Here is a 23457-nt window from a genome sequence, read left to right on the forward strand (position 1 = left end):
TGACTCGAATAATAGTGACGTGTCCCATCTCTGATTTTCGGTAACGCTTTTCCTAACCTTAACCTAATTATCCTAACATGCTACATTTATTCTCCTAACCTGCTGTGTAAATTCTAATTTGCCTTTCCATTGAGGGATAAAGTGGTAGTTTCCTTGGAAACGGCTCAGGCTGCAGCAAAGGCTTGCGACAAAGACACAATTTGTATTATTACTCCGGTCTGTAGGCTATTCTTTCAGTTTCTCTGCCCATGTCCCATGCTTTTGTTTGCTTTTGTCTGTGTGTGTGTGTGTGTGTTTACTTGTAATTTGTTTAACATGGAATGGTTATGTAGAATTTCTTGAAAATGAATAATTCAATTTATACAACCTTCCAGTGATTGGCATTAAAATGAAATGGTTCCACACAGTTCTACCACAGGTTCTGCTGTCTCCAGCCATCACAGGCCACAGCAAAGCTTGACCGCCGAGGCTCGCGCAGCTCAGTCGCATGCAGCATGAGCTTGGTGTTGTTGCCACAGCAACCACTGAAGAGAAATCCGTGCAGGTCCTGATGCTACGGAGCTCGCGCTACCGCATTGAGGGGGATGTAGCAGTCGGACACGGGCAGATGGGACCTCAATATCGACAGTGACTCACCGACAACGCGCGACACTAGATAACAAGGGAGGGAGAAATGTGATGGCGATAAGCCTCGGCTACCTTGGACCTTGACGGGAAGACATTGTCACACGGTGTGCCAGGTTGTCCTACACTTGCGGATCAAGGGTGAGTGCACCTAACTGCGGCGAAATGTGATTGCTGGATTAGTCTGAATCTAAATTAGGCTTGTTGCAACTGGGCTATATTCAATCGCAATGAGGCTATGCATTACACAAATGTCACACGGCTCACACCTATATGGTTTTGACAAATACATATAAAAATATATATATATATTCGTACAATATTATTAGTCTATAAGCTAGTATACAGGAGAATAGGTTACATAATGTATTACATCTTCGGGATGTTGAATTCTAATGAGTTGGTTCTAAATACTATTCCAAAGCAACAGGGCTGGCATTTGTTGTTCTTGTTGGGAATTATAATACTACAATTATAATACATACATTAATGCAGCACAACAGGCTAATAGAAACAACAACTGCTGTAAACATGTTTTTGCTGAAATAAATATCTAGCCTATCACAATAGGTTCTAGGCTAGAATAATATTGGTCAGTTTAATTGCCAAAACTAAATATGGAGTCCATTTTAAAAGGCGTTTTTGAAATCGCCTGTAGTGATAAAAAATTTGCAACAGGAGTTCCAGAGGCTTGCTGCTGAGTAGAATAATTATTAGAATAAGCTGTTGTTTTAAATCCTCATAAGCCTTCAATTGGACATATGTGTTTTCACTCACAAAGTAGTCATTTCATTAGTGCCAAAATAGTGTTAACATGGTAAATATAAACAGCTCAATGTCTTGACTTTGAGAAACGTCAACAGGTATTTATAATTCAAAAAATTACTTAAGACAGGGTTGAAAAATGAATCCCTAAGAACTAGTATAATCAAAAAAAATATAAGTGTCATTATTTGACTTGGCCATTTTTACCCCAAAAATGAAAGGGAAAAAAATGAAATTAAAGTTGGAGAAGAAGAATTCACTGAATTATTGATGTTTTATTATATATACTCTTTTTATGCTATAACTATTTAAAAAGGGGATTTGATTAATGTTCCAAAATGTATACAGGTCAGTTAGTACAGGTCTCAAAATGCCTGGCAACAACATGCATCTAAAACAATGTTGTTTTACTGCATGTCTTATACTTTAAAAGCAACCCAGCAACCGTGCATTTGCTGTAAGAGAAAAGAAACCTAATTGTACAGCTTTTAAAAATCATTGGTGACTTCAGTCAGTCAGACCGGGAGTGCAATGAGTGGAAACGTGTGGTTGACCACCACTATTCCCAGTTGCATTTCCTATCAACCTGTCTGATCACATCAAATCAGAACAGAGTTGACTATTTGCTGTGTCTAAAACCAGAAAGAAGAAGACACAATAGTGTCTGTCTCATAAAGTATGGATTGTTTTTCACTGTTCTCTGCCAAGTGTGCTTATATTTCACTATAGTTTACAAAGTAGGAAGGAAGTAGTTGGGCTAAACTATATTTTTACATTCAAAGTGAATTAGCTTCAACGTATTATACAGTACCAAAATGCTACTATTTTGAATATATCTCAGGTTCAAAGTGAATTATTCAGTGTACAGCAGTTTCTTTTGGTTCTTCATATCATCTTGTCAGGTATGTGGATTGTTCCCTGCAGCAAATATAACGTGAAAACTGATTGTTTGTTTGTGTTTGTTTACACTATTCTGCTTTGTTTTATAGTTGATTTAGGATTTAAGGCCTGTAATGCGATTGGTGCTTTCTTGTAATGGCGATAGCCCCAGTAATGGCTACGTGCCTTGAGCAAGGTACTTAACCATAAAATTGCTCTCCATTCAGGGGCGCTGTACCGCAACTGACCCTGTGTGTTTGTCTGGAAGTGTTGGGAAATTTGCCTGACGACTCAAACTGAATTCTTCCGCTGCTCTATGTTCGCTACATACTTCAGTCTGAGACTGCCGTCGTTATAGGTGACGTCTAAATGAGAGGTGTTGTACAAAACAAAGTGATCAGCCATTTGATCGTCTCTAATCAATCAGAATGTTAAAGCCAATGACACGTTTTCTAAACACCGCTTTACCCACTTGTGTTCTGGCTCTGGCCCGACCCATCTGTTTCTGGGACCAATCAGAACAGTTAGAATGTGTTTGCGTTCTAGAAATTGTCGGAGAGGTACTCACGTCCAGACTCACTGCGGAGAAGAAACTAACGTCCGTGGGCGTGGTGTATCATTTGGCCGGAGCAAGGAGTTTGGGTAGCCAGGCAATTGGGAAATAGGCAAAAGACAAATGGCCATTATAACCAAATGGACAATAACATTTCAATTATATTATATTCTATTCAGTTACGTTTCTACATTGTGGAACAGCCAGGCATATCCTAGTGGGAAAATAGGGGATGTGTAAACATAAACAATATCTGAATGTTACCTGTTTCTGAATAAAAATATATTGTATAAAAAAGCAATAATTCACTATAGAAATGATAGCATTTGTTTGCGGATGTAGCGTGTAGGGAGCCTTGGTATTGGCACAGTGATGTGTGTCAGTGTTTGTGCCTGCCATAGAAAAGGGGCCACAGATGTTTGCCTGTTGATCTGACATCATGCTGGCTTCTTAACAGGTATCTTACCTCCGACCCAGCAGGCCACACCAGCCGCCACAGGCAAGGCTTGATGGCATGTAGATTTCCTAGAAAACAATGCCCAAAGCTACATAATCCCTTTTGGAAATAAAATATATTGAATATATATATTTTAAAAAATTCAAAGCACTCGAAATATACAGTGTAGTATATTGATAATATATTTGTGTGCAATATATCTCATGTCATAATATATTGGAAAAATATACAACTATTTGCCACATTCAGATATTGTAATATACAATACAATGATAACATATATATATATTTATTTATTTTTTACATTTATTTCACCATTATTTAACTAGGCAAGTCAGTTAAGAACAAATTCTTATTTACAATGACGGCCTAACCCGGATGACGCTGGGCCAATTGTGCTCTGCCCTATGGGGCTCCAAATCACCTCCGGTTGTGATACAGCCTGGAATCGAACCAGGTTGTCTGTAGTGATGCCTCTAGGACTGAGGTGCAGTGCCTTAGACCGCTGTGCCTCACGGGAGCTCATATGTAGGCATACAAGTGTGAAATGTTCTAGATAATTATTTGCAGTTTCTTTGTCCACTATAAAAGGCAAGAATAGACTAGCAATAAAAGCAATACTGCTTGCCAAGTTGACATTCAATTAAAGGGCCAGTCTGCAGTTGAAACAATAACAATCCATAATTTGAGGGATGGGCCTGGAGAATATGTAACCACTCTCAAATTAATAGACTGAGCTATGGATGGAAGGACTGACAATTCATGATATCACAATTATCTTTTTAACCATGTTATGAGGCTACAGTGTTTGTTTACATTTACAATGTTTACACACATTGGAGTAAAACAAGCTTATGTTTTGGGTTATGATGGGGTGTGCCAGTTGAACTAAGCTCATGAGGCATTTATAAGTTATATTCTTCAAGAATCAATGGGTATATATCTTTAATTTATTTAAGTCCAAACATTTATGTAGCAACTGCAGATGTCCCCTTTAAGGAAATGGTAGGCGATATATACTGAACCAAAATATAAACACAACAATTTCAAAGATTTTGCTGAGTTACAGTTTATATACGGAAATCAGTCAATTTATATAAATAAATTAGGCCTTAATCTATGAAGCCGGTTGGACATACTGCCAATTTCTCTAAAAGGATGTTAGAGGCAGCTAATGGTAGAGAAATTAACATTAAATTCTCTGGCAACAGCTCTGGTGGACATTCCTGCAGTCAGCATGCCAATCACATGCTCCCTCAACTCTAGACATCTGTGGCATTGTGTTGTGTGACAAAACTGCACATTTTAGAGTGGCCTTTTATTGTCCCCAGCACAAGGTGCACCTGTGTAATGATCATGCTTCTTTATATGCCACACCTGTCAGGTGGATGGATTATCTTGACAAAGGATAACATTTGAGAGAAATAAGATTTTTGTGCGTATGGAACATTTCTGGGATCTTTTATTTTAGCTCATAAAAAATGGGAGTAGGACATTTTATGTTTTGTTATTGAGAGCCATGAAATGACACAGTTGGCTATTGTCTTCCTCATAATTCTACCTCTGGTGAACAGTGATGCCTCCTCCACCTGTCTAGAACCCACCCTGGATGTATTGTCAGCTAATTAGACAAGGAAACACTATGTATTCCCACTGGGCACACACTGGTTGAATCAACGTTGTTCAGTGAAATGACGTGGAATAGACGTTGAGGTGACGTCTGTGGCCAGAGGTGTCTGCAAGCGTGTTAATGCCTTTGCAAATGATCAAACTGACACCAAATGGAAGTTGTTAAAAGCCACGAGAAGAGCTCTATTTTCTACTGGGCTCAGGTCAATGGGAATCCTGAGGATATGAATGCTCATGCATACAACACCAGTAGTCTATTTTCTCTGTGTTCCTCAAACAGCAGTATCAGTCTCTGTGTGGTAACATGAGAGTCACGGTTCCTACAGCGTTGCCGTTCGTCACTTAGTTTGCTCGGTTTCCCAAAGAGCTCTGGTAGGATACAATAGTAGCTTAGGGAGACTCAATTTCAGTGGCCTAGAGGATTTGTTTTGAGGTTTGTATTGTAAAAAATAAATAATAATACATACAGCTTAGTCTTAGTGCATATACAGTGGGGAGAACAAGTATTTGATACACTGCCGATTTTGCAGGTTTTCCTACTTACAAAGCATGTAGAGGTCTGTAATTTTTATCATAGGTACACTTCAACTGTGAGAGACGGAATCTAAAACAAAAATCCAGAAAATCACATTGTATGATTTTTAAGTAATTCATTTGCATTTTATTGCATGACATAAGTATTTGATCACCTACCAACCAGTAAGAATTCCGGCTCTCACAGACCTGTTAGTTTTTCTTTAAGAAGCCCTCCTGTTCTCCACTCATTACCTGTATTAACTGCACCTGTTTGAACTCGTTACCTGTATAAAAGACACCTGTCCACACACTCAATCAAACAGACTCCAACCTCTCCACAATGGCCAAGACCAGAGAGCTGTGTAAGGACATCAGGGATAAAATTGTAGACCTGCACAAGGCTGGGATGGGCTACAGGACAATAGGCAAGCAGCTTGGTGAGAAGGCAACAACTGTTGGCGCAATTATTAGAAAATAGAAGAAAATAGAAGAAGTTCAAGATGATGGTCAATCACCCTCGGTCTGGGGCTCCATGCAAGATCTCACCTCGTGGGGCATCAATGATCATGAGGAAGGTGAGGGATCAGCCCAGAACTACACGGCAGGACCTGGTCAATGACCTGAAGAGAGCTGGGACCCCAGTCTCAAAGAAAACCATTAGTAACACACTACGCCGTCATGGATTAAAATCCTGCAGCGCACACAAGGTCCCCCTGCTCAAGCAGGCGCATGTCCAGGCCCGTCTGAAGTTTGCCAATGACCATCTGGATGATCCAGAGGAGGAATGGGAGAAGGTCATGTGGTCTGATGATTCAAAAATAAAGCTTTTTGGTCTAAACTCCACTCGCCGTGTTTGGAGGAAGAAGAAGGATGAGTACAACCCCAAGAACACCATCCCAACCATGAAGCATGGAGGTGGAAACATCATTCTTTGGGGATGCTTTTCTGCAAAGGGGACAGGATGACTGCACCGTATTGAGGGGAGGATGGATGGGGCCATGTATTGCGAGATCTTAGCCAACAACCTCCTTCCCTCAGTAAGAGCATTGATGATGGGTCGTGGCTGGGTCTTCCAGCATGACAACGACCCGAAACACACAGCCAGGGCAACTAAGGAGTGGCTCCGTAAGAAGTATCTCAAGGTCCTGGAGTGGCCTAGCCAGTCTCCAGACCTGAACCCAATAGAAAATCTTTGGAGGGAGCTGAAAGTCCGTATTGCCCAGCGACAGCCCCGAAACCTGAAGGATCTGGAGAAGGTCTGTATGGAGGAGTGGGCCAAAATCCCTGCTGCAGTGTGTGCAAACCTGGTCAAGAACTACAGGAAACGTATGATCTCTGTAATTGCAAACAAAGGATTCTGTACCAAATATTAAGTTCTGCTTTTCTGATGTATCAAATACTTATGTCATGCAATAAAATGCTAATTAATTACTTAAAAATTATACAATGTGATTTTCGGGATTTTTGTTTTAGATTCCGTCTCTCACAGTTGAAGTGTACCTATGATAAAAATTACAGACCTCTACATGCTTTGTAAGTAGGAAAATCGGCAAAATCGGCAGTGTATCAAATACTTGTTCTCCCCACTGTACCTATAATCTTAGTCCTAAATGCATTTTTGTTACCCTAGTTCCCGCAAGTTATTTCCAAATATTAGCTTCATAGGGACCAAGCTATATTTAGCTCATGCACACAAGCTTTTTCGAAATGAGGGCAACTTTATTTTGTGCTCATTAACTAACCAAAGACACACACTCGCTTCATCAGAGTGATAAAATACAGCTTCATCAGAGTGATAAAATACAGCTTCATCAGAGTGATAAAATACAGCTTCATCAAAGTGATAAAATACAGCTTCATCAGAGTGATAAAATACAGCTTCATCAGAGTGATAAAATACAGCTTCATCAAAGTGATAAAATACAGCTTCATCAAAGTGATAAAATACAGCTTCATCAGAGTGATAAAATACAGCTTCATCAGAGTGATAAAATACAGCTTCATCAAAGTGATAAAATACAGCTTCATCAGAGTGATAAAATACACCTTCATCAGAGTGATAGAATACAGCTTCATCAGAGTGATAAAATACAGCTTCATCAGAGTGATAAAATACAGCTTCATCAGAGTGATAAAATACAGCTTCATCAGAGTGATAAAATACAGCTTCATCAGAGTGATAAAATACAGCTTCATCACAGTGATAAAATACGGCTTCATCAGAGTGATAAAATACAGCTTCATCAGAGTGATAAAATACAGCTTCATCAGAGTGATAAAATACAGCTTCATCAGAGTGATAAAATACAGCTTCATCAGAGTGATAAAATACAGCTTCATCAGAGTGATAAAATACAGCTTCATCACAGTGATAAAATACGGCTTCATCAGAGTGATAAAATACAGCTTCATCAGAGTGATAAAATACAGCTTCATCAAAGTGATAAAATACGGCTTCATCAAAGTGATAAAATACAGCTTCATCAAAGTGATAAAATACAGCTTCATCAAAGTGATAAAATACGGCTTCATCAAAGTGATAAAATACAGCTTCATCAAAGTGATAAAATACAGCTTCATCAAAGTGATAAAATACGGCTTCATCAAAGTGATAAAATACAGCTTCATCAAAGTGATAAAATACAGCTTCATCAGAGTGATAAAATACAGCTTCATCAAAGTGATAAAATACAGCTTCATCAGAGTGATAAAATACAGCTTCATCAAAGTGATAAAATACGGCTTCATCAAAGTGATAAAATACAGCTTCATCAAAGTGATAAAATACAGCTTCATCAGAGTGATAAAATACAGCTTCATCAGAGTGATAAAATACAGCTTCATCAAAGTGATAAAATACGGCTTCATCAAAGTGATAAAATACAGCTTCATCAGAGTGATAAAATACAGCTTCATCAGAGTGATAAAATACAGCTTCATCAGAGTGATAAAATACAGCTTCATCAAAGTGATAAAATACAGCTTCATCAAAGTGATAAAATACAGCTTCATCAGAGTGATAAAATACAGCTTCATCAAAGTGATAAAATACAGCTTCATCAGAGTGATAAAATACAGCTTCATCAAAGTGATAAAATACAGCTTCATCAAAGTGATAAAATACAGCTTCATCAGAGTGATAAAATACGGCTTCATCAAAGTGATAAAATACGGCTTCATCAAAGTGATAAAATACGGCTTCATCAAAGTGATAAAATACGGCTTCATCAGAGTGATAAAATACGGCTTCATCAAAGTGATAAAATACGGCTTCATCAAAGTGATAAAATACGGCTTCATCAAAGTGATAAAATACGGCTTCATCAAAGTGATAAAATACAGCTTCATCAGAGTGATAAAATACAGCTTCATCAGAGTGATAAAATACAGCTTCATCAGAGTGATAAAATACAGCTTCATCAGAGTGATAAAATACAGCTTCATCAGAGTGATAAAATACAGCTTCATCAGAGTGATAAAATACAGCTTCATCAGAGTGATAAAATACAGCTTCATCACAGTGATAAAATACGGCTTCATCAGAGTGATAAAATACAGCTTCATCAGAGTGATAAAATACAGCTTCATCAAAGTGATAAAATACGGCTTCATCAAAGTGATAAAATACAGCTTCATCAAAGTGATAAAATACAGCTTCATCAAAGTGATAAAATACGGCTTCATCAAAGTGATAAAATACAGCTTCATCAAAGTGATAAAATACAGCTTCATCAAAGTGATAAAATACGGCTTCATCAAAGTGATAAAATACAGCTTCATCAAAGTGATAAAATACAGCTTCATCAGAGTGATAAAATACAGCTTCATCAAGGTGATAAAATACAGCTTCATCAGAGTGATAAAATACAGCTTCATCAAAGTGATAAAATACGGCTTCATCAAAGTGATAAAATACAGCTTCATCAAAGTGATAAAATACAGCTTCATCAGAGTGATAAAATACAGCTTCATCAGAGTGATAAAATACAGCTTCATCAAAGTGATAAAATACGGCTTCATCAAAGTGATAAAATACAGCTTCATCAAAGTGATAAAATACAGCTTCATCAAAGTGATAAAATACGGCTTCATCAAAGTGATAAAATACAGCTTCATCAAAGTGATAAAATACAGCTTCATCAAAGTGATAAAATACGGCTTCATCAAAGTGATAAAATACAGCTTCATCAGAGTGATAAAATACAGCTTCATCAAAGTGATAAAATACAGCTTCATCAGAGTGATGAAATACAGCTTCATCAAAGTGATAAAATACGGCTTCATCAAAGTGATAAAATACAGCTTCATCAAAGTGATAAAATACAGCTTCATCAGAGTGATAAAATACAGCTTCATCAGAGTGATAAAATACAGCTTCATCAAAGTGATAAAATACGGCTTCATCAAAGTGATAAAATACGGCTTCATCAGAGTGATAAAATACAGCTTCATCAGAGTGATAAAATACAGCTTCATCAGAGTGATAAAATACAGCTTCATCAAAGTGATAAAATACAGCTTCATCAAAGTGATAAAATACAGCTTCATCAGAGTGATAAAATACAGCTTCATCAGAGTGATAAAATACAGCTTCATCAAAGTGATAAAATACAGCTTCATCAAAGTGATAAAATACAGCTTCATCAGAGTGATAAAATACGGCTTCATCAAAGTGATAAAATACGGCTTCATCAAAGTGATAAAATACGGCTTCATCAAAGTGATAAAATACGGCTTCATCAGAGTGATAAAATACAGCTTCATCAGAGTGATAAAATACAGCTTCATCAGAGTGATAAAATACAGCTTCATCAGAGTGATAAAATACAGCTTCATCAGAGTGATAAAATACAGCTTCATCAGAGTGATAAAATACAGCTTCATCAGAGTGATAAAATACAGCTTCATCAGAGTGATAAAATACAGCTTCATCAGAGTGATAAAATACAGCTTCATCAAAGTGATAAAATACAGCTTCATCAGAGTGATAAAATACAGCTTCATCAGAGTGATAAAATACAGCTTCATCAAAGTGATAGAATACAGCTTCATCAGAGTGATAAAATACAGCTTCATCAGAGTGATAAAATACAGCTTCATCAAAGTGATAAAATACAGCTTCATCAGTGATAAAATACAGCTTCATCAGAGTGATAAAATACAGCTTCATCAAAGTGATAAAATACAGCTTCATCAGAGTGATAAAATACAGCTTCATCAAAGTGATAAAATACAGCTTCATCAGAGTGATAAAATACAGCTTCATCAAAGTGATAAAATACAGCTTCATCAGAGTGATAAAATACAGCTTCATCAGAGTGATAAAATACAGCTTCATCAGAGTGATAGAATACAGCTTCATCAAAGTGATAAAATACAGCTTCATCAGAGTGATAAAATACAGCTTCATCAAAGTGATAAAATACAGCTTCATCAGAGTGATAAAATACAGCTTCATCAAAGTGATAAAATACAGCTTCATCAGAGTGATAAAATACAGCTTCATCAAAGTGATAAAATACAGCTTCATCAGAGTGATAAAATACAGCTTCATCAAAGTGATAAAATACAGCTTCATCAAAGTGATAAAATACAGCTTCATCAGAGTGATAAAATACGGCTTCATCAAAGTGATAAAATACGGCTTCATCAAAGTGATAAAATACGGCTTCATCAAAGTGATAAAATACGGCTTCATCAGAGTGATAAAATACGGCTTCATCAAAGTGATAAAATACGGCTTCATCAAAGTGATAAAATACGGCTTCATCAAAGTGATAAAATACGGCTTCATCAAAGTGATAAAATACGGCTTCATCAGAGTGATAAAATACGGCTTCATCAGAGTGATAAAATACAGCTTCATCAGAGTGATAAAATACAGCTTCATCAGAGTGATAAAATACAGCTTCATCAGAGTGATAAAATACAGCTTCATCAGAGTGATAAAATACAGCTTCATCAGAGTGATAAAATACAGCTTCATCACAGTGATAAAATACGGCTTCATCAGAGTGATAAAATACAGCTTCATCAGAGTGATAAAATACAGCTTCATCAAAGTGATAAAATACGGCTTCATCAAAGTGATAAAATACAGCTTCATCAAAGTGATAAAATACAGCTTCATCAAAGTGATAAAATACGGCTTCATCAAAGTGATAAAATACGGCTTCATCAAAGTGATAAAATACAGCTTCATCAAAGTGATAAAATACGGCTTCATCAAAGTGATAAAATACAGCTTCATCAAAGTGATAAAATACAGCTTCATCAGAGTGATAAAATACAGCTTCATCAAAGTGATAAAATACAGCTTCATCAGAGTGATAAAATACAGCTTCATCAAAGTGATAAAATACGGCTTCATCAAAGTGATAAAATACAGCTTCATCAAAGTGATAAAATACGGCTTCATCAGAGTGATAAAATACAGCTTCATCAGAGTGATAAAATACAGCTTCATCAAAGTGATAAAATACGGCTTCATCAAAGTGATAAAATACAGCTTCATCAAAGTGATAAAATACAGCTTCATCAAAGTGATAAAATACGGCTTCATCAAAGTGATAAAATACAGCTTCATCAAAGTGATAAAATACAGCTTCATCAAAGTGATAAAATACGGCTTCATCAAAGTGATAAAATACAGCTTCATCAAAGTGATAAAATACAGCTTCATCAGAGTGATAAAATACAGCTTCATCAAAGTGATAAAATACAGCTTCATCAGAGTGATAAAATACAGCTTCATCAAAGTGATAAAATACGGCTTCATCAAAGTGATAAAATACAGCTTCATCAAAGTGATAAAATACAGCTTCATCAGAGTGATAAAATACAGCTTCATCAGAGTGATAAAATACAGCTTCATCAAAGTGATAAAATACGGCTTCATCAAAGTGATAAAATACAGCTTCATCAGAGTGATAAAATACAGCTTCATCAGAGTGATAAAATACAGCTTCATCAGAGTGATAAAATACAGCTTCATCAAAGTGATAAAATACAGCTTCAACAAAGTGATAAAATACAGCTTCATCAGAGTGATAAAATACAGCTTCATCAGAGTGATAAAATACAGCTTCATCAGAGTGATAAAATACAGCTTCATCAGAGTGATAAAATACAGCTTCATCAGAGTGATAAAATACAGCTTCATCAGAGTGATAAAATACAGCTTCATCAGAGTGATAAAATACAGCTTCATCAGAGTGATAAAATACAGCTTCATCAGAGTGATAAAATACAGCTTCATCAGAGTGATAAAATACAGCTTCATCAGAGTGATAAAATACAGCTTCATCAGAGTGATAAAATACAGCTTCATCAGAGTGATAAAATACAGCTTCATCAGAGTGATAAAATACAGCTTCATCAGAGTGATAAAATACAGCTTCATCAAAGTGATAAAATACAGCTTCATCAGAGTGATAAAATACAGCTTCATCAGAGTGATAAAATACAGCTTCATCAAAGTGATAGAATACAGCTTCATCAAAGTGATAGAATACAGCTTCATCAGAGTGATAAAATACAGCTTCATCAGAGTGATAAAATACAGCTTCATCAAAGTGATAAAATACAGCTTCATCAGAGTGATAAAATACAGCTTCATCAAAGTGATAAAATACAGCTTCATCAGAGTGATAAAATACAGCTTCATCAAAGTGATAAAATACAGCTTCATCAGAGTGATAAAATACAGCTTCATCAAAGTGATAAAATACAGCTTCATCAGAGTGATAAAATACAGCTTCATCAGAGTGATAAAATACAGCTTCATCAGAGTGATAAAATACAGCTTAATCAAAGTGATAGAATACAGCTTCATCAAAGTGATAAAATACAGCTTCATCAGAGTGATAAAATACAGCTTCATCAAAGTGATAAAATACAGCTTCATCAGAGTGATAAAATACAGCTTCATCAAAGTGATAAAATACAGCTTCATCAGAGTGATAAAATACAGCTTCATCAGAGTGATAAAATACAGCTTCATCAGAGTGATAAAATACAGCTTCATCAGAGTGATAGAATACAGCTTCATCAGAGTGATAAAATACAGCTTCATCAGAGTGATAAAATACAGCTTCATCAGAGTGATAAAATACAGCTTCATCAGAGTGATAAAATACAGCTTCATCACAGTGATAAAATACGGCTTCATCACAGTGATAAAATACAGCTTCATCAGAGTGATAAAATACAGCTTCATCAGAGTGATAAAATACAGCTTCATCAGAGTGATAAAATACAGCTTCATCAGAGTGATAAAATACAGCTTCATCAGAGTGATAAAATACAGCTTCATCACAGTGATAAAATACGGCTTCATCAGAGTGATAAAATACAGCTTCATCAGAGTGATAAAATACAGCTTCATCAAAGTGATAAAATACGGCTTCATCAAAGTGATAAAATACAGCTTCATCAAAGTGATAAAATACAGCTTCATCAAAGTGATAAAATACGGCTTCATCAAAGTGATAAAATACGGCTTCATCAAAGTGATAAAATACAGCTTCATCAAAGTGATAAAATACGGCTTCATCAAAGTGATAAAATACAGCTTCATCAAAGTGATAAAATACAGCTTCATCAGAGTGATAAAATACAGCTTCATCAAAGTGATAAAATACAGCTTCATCAGAGTGATAAAATACAGCTTCATCAAAGTGATAAAATACGGCTTCATCAAAGTGATAAAATACAGCTTCATCAAAGTGATAAAATACAGCTTCATCAGAGTGATAAAATACAGCTTCATCAGAGTGATAAAATACAGCTTCATCAAAGTGATAAAATACGGCTTCATCAAAGTGATAAAATACAGCTTCATCAGAGTGATAAAATACAGCTTCATCAGAGTGATAAAATACAGCTTCATCAGAGTGATAAAATACAGCTTCATCAAAGTGATAAAATACAGCTTCATCAAAGTGATAAAATACAGCTTCATCAGAGTGATAAAATACAGCTTCATCAAAGTGATAAAATACAGCTTCATCAAAGTGATAAAATACAGCTTCATCAGAGTGATAAAATACGGCTTCATCAAAGTGATAAAATACGGCTTCATCAAAGTGATAAAATACGGCTTCATCAAAGTGATAAAATACGGCTTCATCAGAGTGATAAAATACAGCTTCATCAGAGTGATAAAATACAGCTTCATCAGAGTGATAAAATACAGCTTCATCAGAGTGATAAAATACAGCTTCATCAGAGTGATAAAATACAGCTTCATCAGAGTGATAAAATACAGCTTCATCAGAGTGATAAAATACAGCTTCATCAGAGTGATAAAATACAGCTTCATCAGAGTGATAAAATACAGCTTCATCAGAGTGATAAAATACAGCTTCATCAGAGTGATAAAATACAGCTTCATCAAAGTGATAAAATACAGCTTCATCAGAGTGATAAAATACAGCTTCATCAGAGTGATAAAATACAGCTTCATCAAAGTGATAGAATACAGCTTCATCAAAGTGATAGAATACAGCTTCATCAGAGTGATAAAATACAGCTTCATCAGAGTGATAAAATACAGCTTCATCAAAGTGATAAAATACAGCTTCATCAGTGATAAAATACAGCTTCATCAGAGTGATATAATACAGCTTCATCAAAGTGATAAAATACAGCTTCATCAGAGTGATAAAATACAGCTTCATCAAAGTGATAAAATACAGCTTCATCAGAGTGATAAAATACAGCTTCATCAAAGTGATAAAATACAGCTTCATCAGAGTGATAAAATACAGCTTCATCAGAGTGATAAAATACAGCTTCATCAGAGTGATAAAATACAGCTTCATCAGAGTGATAAAATACAGCTTAATCAAAGTGATAGAATACAGCTTCATCAAAGTGATAAAATACAGCTTCATCAGAGTGATAAAATACAGCTTCATCAAAGTGATAAAATACAGCTTCATCAGAGTGATAAAATACAGCTTCATCAAAGTGATAAAATACAGCTTCATCAGAGTGATAAAATACAGCTTCATCAGAGTGATAAAATACAGCTTCATCAGAGTGATAAAATACAGCTTAATCAAAGTGATAGAATACAGCTTCATCAAAGTGATAAAATACAGCTTCATCAGAGTGATAAAATACAGCTTCATCAAAGTGATAAAATACAGCTTCATCAGAGTGATAAAATACAGCTTCATCAGAGTGATAAAATACAGCTTCATCAAAGTGATAAAATACAGCTTCATCAAAGTGATAAAATACAGCTTCATCAGAGTGATAAAATACAGCTTCATCAGAGTGATAAAATACAGCTTCATCAGAGTGATAAAATACAGCTTCATCAGAGTGATAAAATACAGCTTCATCAAAGTGATAAAATATGTCCGGCGTTTTACAGTGTCCTTTCAGGATGTGTAGCCGGTAATTGCATTTTTGTTTTAAATTGCAGACCAAGAGGACAACAGTGCTGCTTCTAGTGCCTCCTTGTCCCTAGCATAAACATCTTGTCCCTAGCATAAACATCTATTCAAATAAACATCTATTTCTTGGCCCATAAACATCTATTCAAATAAACATCTATTTCTTGGCCCATAAACATCTATTCAAATAAACATCTATTTCTTGGCCCATAAACATCTATTCAAATAAACATCTATTCCTTGGCCCATAAACATCTATTCAAATAAACATCTAATTTTGGCCCTAGCATAAACATCTATTTAAATAAACATCTATTCCTTGTCCCTAGCATAAACATCTATTCAAAGAAACATTTCCTATTGTTTATGCAACCTTGTGTTCTTCTTCCCATCCCCAGATCCCTTAGAGACAACCTGCCACCCAATGTCATCGTCATTATCTGTAAGCTATATCTGTCTCTTCGCTCTCCTCTTTTTCAGTCTCTCAATTCCATCAGCATAAAGAGAGGGCTCCCCTCCAACCTCGCTGTAAGCTATATCTGTCTCTTCGCTCTCCTCTTTTTCAGTCTCTCAATTCCATCAGCATAAAGAGAGGGCTCCCCTCCAACCTCGCTATCGCCCCGCTGTCTTAGAAGGGAAAATAAGGAGGCATTATATAAAACACCTTGTGTATCCCCCCCAGCTCTACAGGTGGGATATTTATAGGCACAGTTCAGATTCTAACAACCTGTGCGCAGGACAAAAAAGGGAGAAGGAAAGATGAAAGAATGAAGGAAGGAAGGAAGGAAAGAAGGAAGGAAGTGTTACATAATGACAGAACAAGCGGTGAGGGAAATCAGATCTGTGCACTTGTAGTGTGCTGTGCTACTCCTTCACTCTCCACTATCTCCCACTGACATTCTGGTGTGTGACTCATCGTCTCAGTAAACACACAGAGAGAGAGAGAGCGAGGGAGAGAGAGAGAGAGCGAGCGAGAGGAGAGAGAGCCCATACATATGTGCTACAACTTGTTGGTCGACTATTTCGATGGAAGGAAAATTATTTCATGCATTTTAATGGCTGATAAAAAAATAAGCTACAGTTGAAGTCAGAAGGTTACATACACCTTAGCCAAATACATTTAAACTCAGTTTTTCACAATTCCTGACATTTAATCCTAGTAAGAATTCCCTGTCTTAGGTCAGTTAGGATCACCACCTTATTTTCAGAATGTGAAATGTCAGAATAATAATAGAGAGAATTATTTATTTCAGCTTTTATTTCTTTCATCACATTCCCAGTGGGTCAGAAGTTTACATACACTCAATTAGTATTCGGTAGCATTACCTTTAAATTGTTTAACTTGGGTCAAATGTTTCTGGTAGCCTTCCACAAGCTTCCAACAATAAGTTGGGTGAATTTTGGCCCATTCCTCCTGACAGAGCTGGTGTAACCGAGTCAGGTTTGTAGGCCTCCTTGCTCGCACATGCTTTTTCAGTTCTGCCCACAAATATTCTATAGGATTGAGGTCAGGGCTTTGTGATGGCCATTCCAATACCTTGACTTTGTTGTCCTTAAGCCATTTTGCCACAACTTTGGAAGTATGCTTGAGGTCATTGTCCATTTGGAAGACCCATTTGCGACCAAGCTTTAACTTCCTGACTGATGTCTTGAGATGTTGCTTCAATATATCCACATAATTGTCCTCCCTCATGATGCCATCTATTTTGTGAAGTGCACCAGTCCCTCCTGCAGCAAAGCACCCCCACAACATGATGCTGCCACTCCTGTGCCTCACGGTTGGGATGGTGTTCTTCTGCTTGCAAGCATCCCCCTTTTTCCTCCAAACATAACGATGGTCATTATGGCCAAACAGTTGTATTTTTGTTTCATCAGACCAGAGGACATTTCTCCAAAAAGTACAATATTTGTCCCCATGTGCAGTTGCAAACCGTAGTCTGGCTTTTTTATGGCGGTTTTGGAGCAGTGGCTTCTTCCTTGTTGAGTGGCCTTTCAGGTTATGTTGATATAGGACTCATTTTACTGTGGATATAGATACTTTTGTACCTGTTTCCTCCAGCATCTTCACAAGGTCCTTTGCTGTTGTTCTGGGATTGATTTGCACTTTTCGCAACAAAGTACGTTCATCTCTAGGAGACAGAAAGCGTCTCCTTCCTGAGCGGTATGAAGGCTGTGTGGTCCCATGGTGTTTATACTTGCGTACTATTGTTTGTACAGATGAACGTGGTACCTTCAGGCGTTTGGAAATTGCTCCCAAGGATGAACCAGACTTGTGGAGGTCTACAATTTTGATTTATTTGGATTTTCCCATGATGTCAAGCAAAGAGGCACTAAGTTTGAAGGTAGGCTTTGAAATACATCCACAGGTACACCTCCAATTGACTCAAATTATGTCAATTAGCCTATCAGAAGCTTCTAAAGCCATGACATCATTTTCTGGAATTTTCCAAGCTGTTTAAAGGCACAGCCAACTTAGTGTATGTAAACTTCTGACCCCCTGGAATTGTGATACAGTGAATTATAAGTGAAATAATCTGTCTGTAAGCATTTGTAGAACAAATTACTTGTGTCATGCACAGAGTAGATGTCCTAACCGACTTGCCAAAACTATAGTTTGTTAACGAGAAATGTGTGGGGTGGTTGAAAAACGAGTTTTAATGACTCCAACCTAAGTGTATGTAAACTTCCGACTTCAACTGTACATAGGCAGTGCAGCGGACTTCAACTGTATGTAAGGAGGGTCCCATAACATAATAGTGGTTTCCAGTGCCACATATCATAGGGCTTCCATCAATCCCTTTGCATACCCAACCCCCGTGATGCACAAATTCTCAGTACTGTGGATTGTATTAAAGAGAGAGGTGTGTGTGTGGAGGGTGGATTGATGCCCGTGACAGAAAGGAGGTGATGAACGGTGACGAGGTAAATTAACAGAAGGGAGGGAGGAGAAAGGCAAGTTAAAGGGGGCTATAGACCCCCTCTATTTACATGTTGCTTATGAGTGCATTTCACATTACTTTTGGATTGTAAGTCTCGTATGAATGTCCTTGCTTAATATAATGTTTGTCATCATCGCAAATCAACTGCATAATACTTTAAAAACTTTTCAACCAGTAAAATGGCTCTTTGGCTATCAATGAGTGTTAGCATTCTAGCTAACAACTGCTGCATCAAAAATAGTTATTTTGCAAAGATCACAACCAAATATAACCTTAACGACTGTTCAAGCAAGAATCAAAATATCATTGCAAGCGTATGAGAACCCCAAAATGTTATTTTGTTGAAGTAATAAAAACTTGAATCTAGGCTATGTTGAATGGGCACAGATGGAGATGGCTTTCTGACTACCGCCAAGAGTCGCGCGCATCTGAGCATGATGTCAGTGTGTCGTGTACTGAAATAGGATCTATTACTGGGGACATTGAGGATCACCACAGTACCTATTATGGATGATGAATCATGATAAGCCCATTAAAGGTTGCAACTGGAATGACATTGGATGACCATAAAGCATGAGATGAACGCTCTCTTCCGATGAAGGATGTAGCTCTGGGATGTAGGCTGTATGATAGTGATGAAGGATGTGGCTCTGGGATGGAGGCTGTATGATAGTGATGAAGGATGTATCTCTGGGATGTAGGCTGTATGATAGTGATGAAGGATGTGGCTCTGGGATGGAGGCTGTATGATAGTGATGAAGGATGTATCTCTGGGATGTAGGCTGTATGATAGTGATGAAGGATGTAGCTCTGGGATGTAGGCTGTATGATAGTGATGAAGGATGTAGCTCTGGGATGTAGGCTGTATGATAGTGATGAAGGATGTGGCTCTGCGGTGGAGGCTGTATGATAGTGATGAAGGATGTAGCTCTGTGGTGGAGGCTGTATGATAGTGATGAAGGATGTGGCTCTGCGTTGGAGGCTGTGTGATAGTGATGAAGGATGTAGCTCTGGGATGTAGGCTGTATGATAGTGATGAAGGATGTGGCTCTGCGGTGGAGGCTATATGATAGTGATGAAGGATGTAGCTCTGGGATGTAGGCTGTATGATAGTGATGAAGGATGTGGCTCTGCGGTGGAGGCTGTATGATAGTGATGAAGGATGTGGCTCTGGGATGTAGGCTGTATGATAGTGATGAAGGATGTGGCTCTGCGGTGGAGGCTGTATGATAGTGATGAAGGATGTGCCTCTGCGGTGGAGGCTGTATGATAGTGATGAAAGAGTGTGTGGATACAATTCTTGGATAAAGACAATAGGCTGATATTGAAGAAATGCTTTGATGCAAATTCATTGAATTAAGTATTGGTAAACTGGTGTTGACATTACCAACATTTTGACAACAACCTGACACCTTGTTTGTTCATGCACTCTGAAATGAAAAATAGAATTCTGTCAAGGTTGGTCATCTGTCGTAACTAGTGTGTATTTTTTTTAAAGGAGTGGGTCAGTCCCAAACTGAAATAGCAGTAGGCTGGAATCAAACCCATGCAGCAACGTTATACTGTATATGCAGCGGCTTAGCCTGCAAGACAATCAAAAGGCCACTACGGGTTTTACATATATTTTGGATTTCCAATGTTCCCTAACATATATTCCCTTGTCTTCTTTCCACAGAGAGACCATGTTGCTGTACCAAGGTCCTGGGAATACCTATACTGGGAATACCACTGCCCCTCTCTAGCTGGATCATCTGACACCAACTCCCCCAAGATTTCCTGACGGATATAATCCAATTCATCCCTCCATATTTTGGATATTCTGATCGAAGCAATAGTGGCATTGGCACATGTAAACATGGTTCCCGCCTTCTATACTCTTGTGTATTTTTTCTGTTTACGCATTTTACACATAACAGGGACTTTCAAAACCGGAATGTTCTCTCATTAAATTGTTCAAATGTTTTTGTCATTGGAAACTCATCTGGAGAGGAACATCTCTGATCCGAGGTGGGCATGCACTACGTTTGGGTAGCGACCAGTCATACAGCATTGTTGAAGATGTAAAGCTGTCTAACCTCAGTCCTATGCCCTCAAATGCTAATTTAGCACCATACATTGTTGTGAAAGTAAAGCCATACTCAGCATGCATGCTCAACTGTGAATACGAACTCTATTATTCAGGGTGTTCAGGATCAACCATGAACATATATCGGAGCATGATTTTTACCTGTGCAACGTAGGTGTGAATATTTACAAAGTAATACCGTACGTGAATGTATTTTTACTGTGAAAAGATGTACAAAAGTATGAGCCATCATATCAGGGTCTTAAATCATAATTTGGATTCCACTTCTTGTGAGCGTCAACGTGGACAATATTAATAACATTCACTGTATCTTCATACAAATCTTTTACAAAAATCGTACAAATCTTGTGACAAAACCGCAGCTGTTGTTGAAAGTGCAGGGTGTCTCTGGAACATAGCACTGCTGCATTAGTGCCTACATTTCTGGCTAGCTGGGCATCCCTCCCTCCCTTCTCTCTCTCTCTTACAATGAGCCAGAAGTTGGAGAAGTTGACCTTGGAGACGGACCAGAGCTGTCAGCCTCTGGTCTACACCGTGGAGGAGCTGGAGTGTAAGATTTGCTACAACCGTTATGACACGCGCACCCGCAAGCCCAAGGTGTTGGGCTGCCTCCACCGCGTCTGCGCCAAATGCCTGAAGAAGATCGTGGAGAACTCGTCCCCCAGCATTGTCAGCTGCCCCTTCTGCCGCCACGAGACGCACGTGTCCGATGATGACATCTGGCTGTTGCAGGACGACAGCAACATCCTGGCCATCCTCACCTACCAGGACCGCGCCAGGAAGAGTGGCGGTTCCATCACTCCGAGTGGGGAGGTGCTGCTCACTCCGGGCAGCCTGAGCGGGAGTGGCGGTGGAGAGGGTGGCTGTGGTGGTACTGGGGGTGGCTGCGTCACAACCAGTGAGCAGTCACACAGCTCCTCCGACTGCCTGGTCATCACCATCATGGAGGTGCCGGGCGAGTCGCAGTCATCAGACTCCATGAGCATGCTCAATATGGTGCGCCTGTACCGGCCCGCCAGCCTGGCCTCGCTGCCCTGCCACCTGCCCGCGCAGAAGTGCGGCGCATGGACCTCTCGCACCTTCCCCAGCTTCCTTATCGGCGTCCTGTGTCTAGTCTACTTCTCATCGCTGCCGCTGGGCATCTATCTTCTGATGATCCAGCAGCTCACCCTGGGAATCATCCTGGTCAGCCTGGTGCCCTCCACCCTGGTTCTGTGTGTCTTCTACGGCTTCTGTCAATGCCTGTGCCATGAGATCATGCAGTCCATAGCTACATAACCATGCCTCCGCTTTACTCCCCTTCTCCATCCTAATACCAATGTATTTCTATCAATGGATGTGACATAGCAAGACCTGTAAAAGACAAAGCCAAATCACCAATGCAAATCTATACCCCGTCCTTTTGTAAAATACACCCCCACCCCTTCCTTTTACCTTCTTCAGATAATACCAGCATTAAAACTTCTGAGTGACCACTTGGATTTGGATGTATGGCTTGACTATTCAAGACAACCTGTGAAAGGCCCACGGCCTGATGAATGGTTTTCTAATTACACAGCTCAACCTGCATCAGATTGCTGCCGTTTGTGTTCATGCAGTTCACCGGAATGGGCTTCAGTTATTACTGTGACGATCACCAAACTGTATTGTTCAAAAATAATATGATCCTCTCAGTGTTAACCGTACTGTGGTAGAATACCCATCTGCTCGACCAATGGGCAACGGACTATGAAAACCCATAGTTTTAAGGATGTATTCAGACAGTCAGCAGTCACCATGTATACGCCATGTTCCTAGTTGCCTTTTAAAGGCATGTCTGTTTGTGCCCCTGCAGTAACTTAACGTTGTAAAACCTGTCTGTGTCATTGCATTGGGAACGGACAAACCGCCTAAACTGTTACTAGATATTTCAATAAAAGACTCAAGACACTTTTGTGATCTTTGCCATTCTTTTTTTTATTTCCCCCATAACCCACATTTCCTGGGCAACTGATTCCAATTTGGACTATTAATAGGATACAATCACATTGCTTATACTTAAAAATGAAGATGGAATAAGTTATGTAAAAATGCAAAACATATCATATAGGAACACGACACACAGCTACATAAGAAGGTTCATGAACACTACCCACAAGGGACTGGAGAAATCAATGTATTATCCACAGTCGTCGTTTATGCTGAAGAATTACCCGCAGTGAAAAGTGTACCATTTTGTGATGTGTGAATCAGTCGGTTCCAGCCCCACAGACCTATTCTGCTAAAGTGCTGACGTTTTGCTAACTCGAGCTAATTTTAGTGTTGTTGCTCCGGAGACCTGGCACATGGGAGCACCCCCATGGCATCGAAGGACCTCAGCTCCTAAAAGCTTCTTGTTAGCTATTACAGGAGAGCAACTCAAAGGAATATGTGGCTGGCACAATCAAATGCTGCTAATTATAAGAAACCTTACCTAGCACTAGAACTTAGAAATAGCATTAATCAACCACTATATGAATATGTTAGAACCACACATTTTGTGCAGAACCTGTGTCTAATGGTAACACTCCCAGTCTATTAGATCATGTCCACCATTCTTTTTTTTAAACCTTTATTTAACTAGG

At 38.3% G+C, this 23457-nt stretch overlaps 1 protein-coding gene across 1 annotated transcript; it reads left to right on the forward strand.

The window, feature by feature from the left end:
• Positions 1–305: 305 nt before the first annotated feature.
• Positions 306–22784, forward strand: LOC139536305 (E3 ubiquitin-protein ligase RNF182). The gene is made up of 2 exons (XM_071336723.1): positions 306–765; positions 20444–22784. Exon 2 carries the CDS (start codon positions 21323–21325, stop codon positions 22130–22132), a length of 810 nt encoding a protein of 269 aa, XP_071192824.1. The 5' UTR covers positions 306–765; positions 20444–21322; the 3' UTR covers positions 22133–22784.
• The last annotated feature ends 673 nt before the right edge of the window (positions 22785–23457 follow it).

This window comes from Salvelinus alpinus, chromosome 12, assembly GCF_045679555.1.
Source record: "Salvelinus alpinus chromosome 12, SLU_Salpinus.1, whole genome shotgun sequence".
Classification (NCBI taxonomy): Eukaryota; Metazoa; Chordata; class Actinopteri; order Salmoniformes; family Salmonidae; genus Salvelinus; species Salvelinus alpinus.

What these genes read in the sequence shown, in the direction of transcription:
- LOC139536305 (XM_071336723.1), top strand. Translation starts at nt 21,323, where the DNA reads ATGAGCCAGAAGTTGGAGAAGTTGACCTTGGAGACGGACCAGAGCTGT.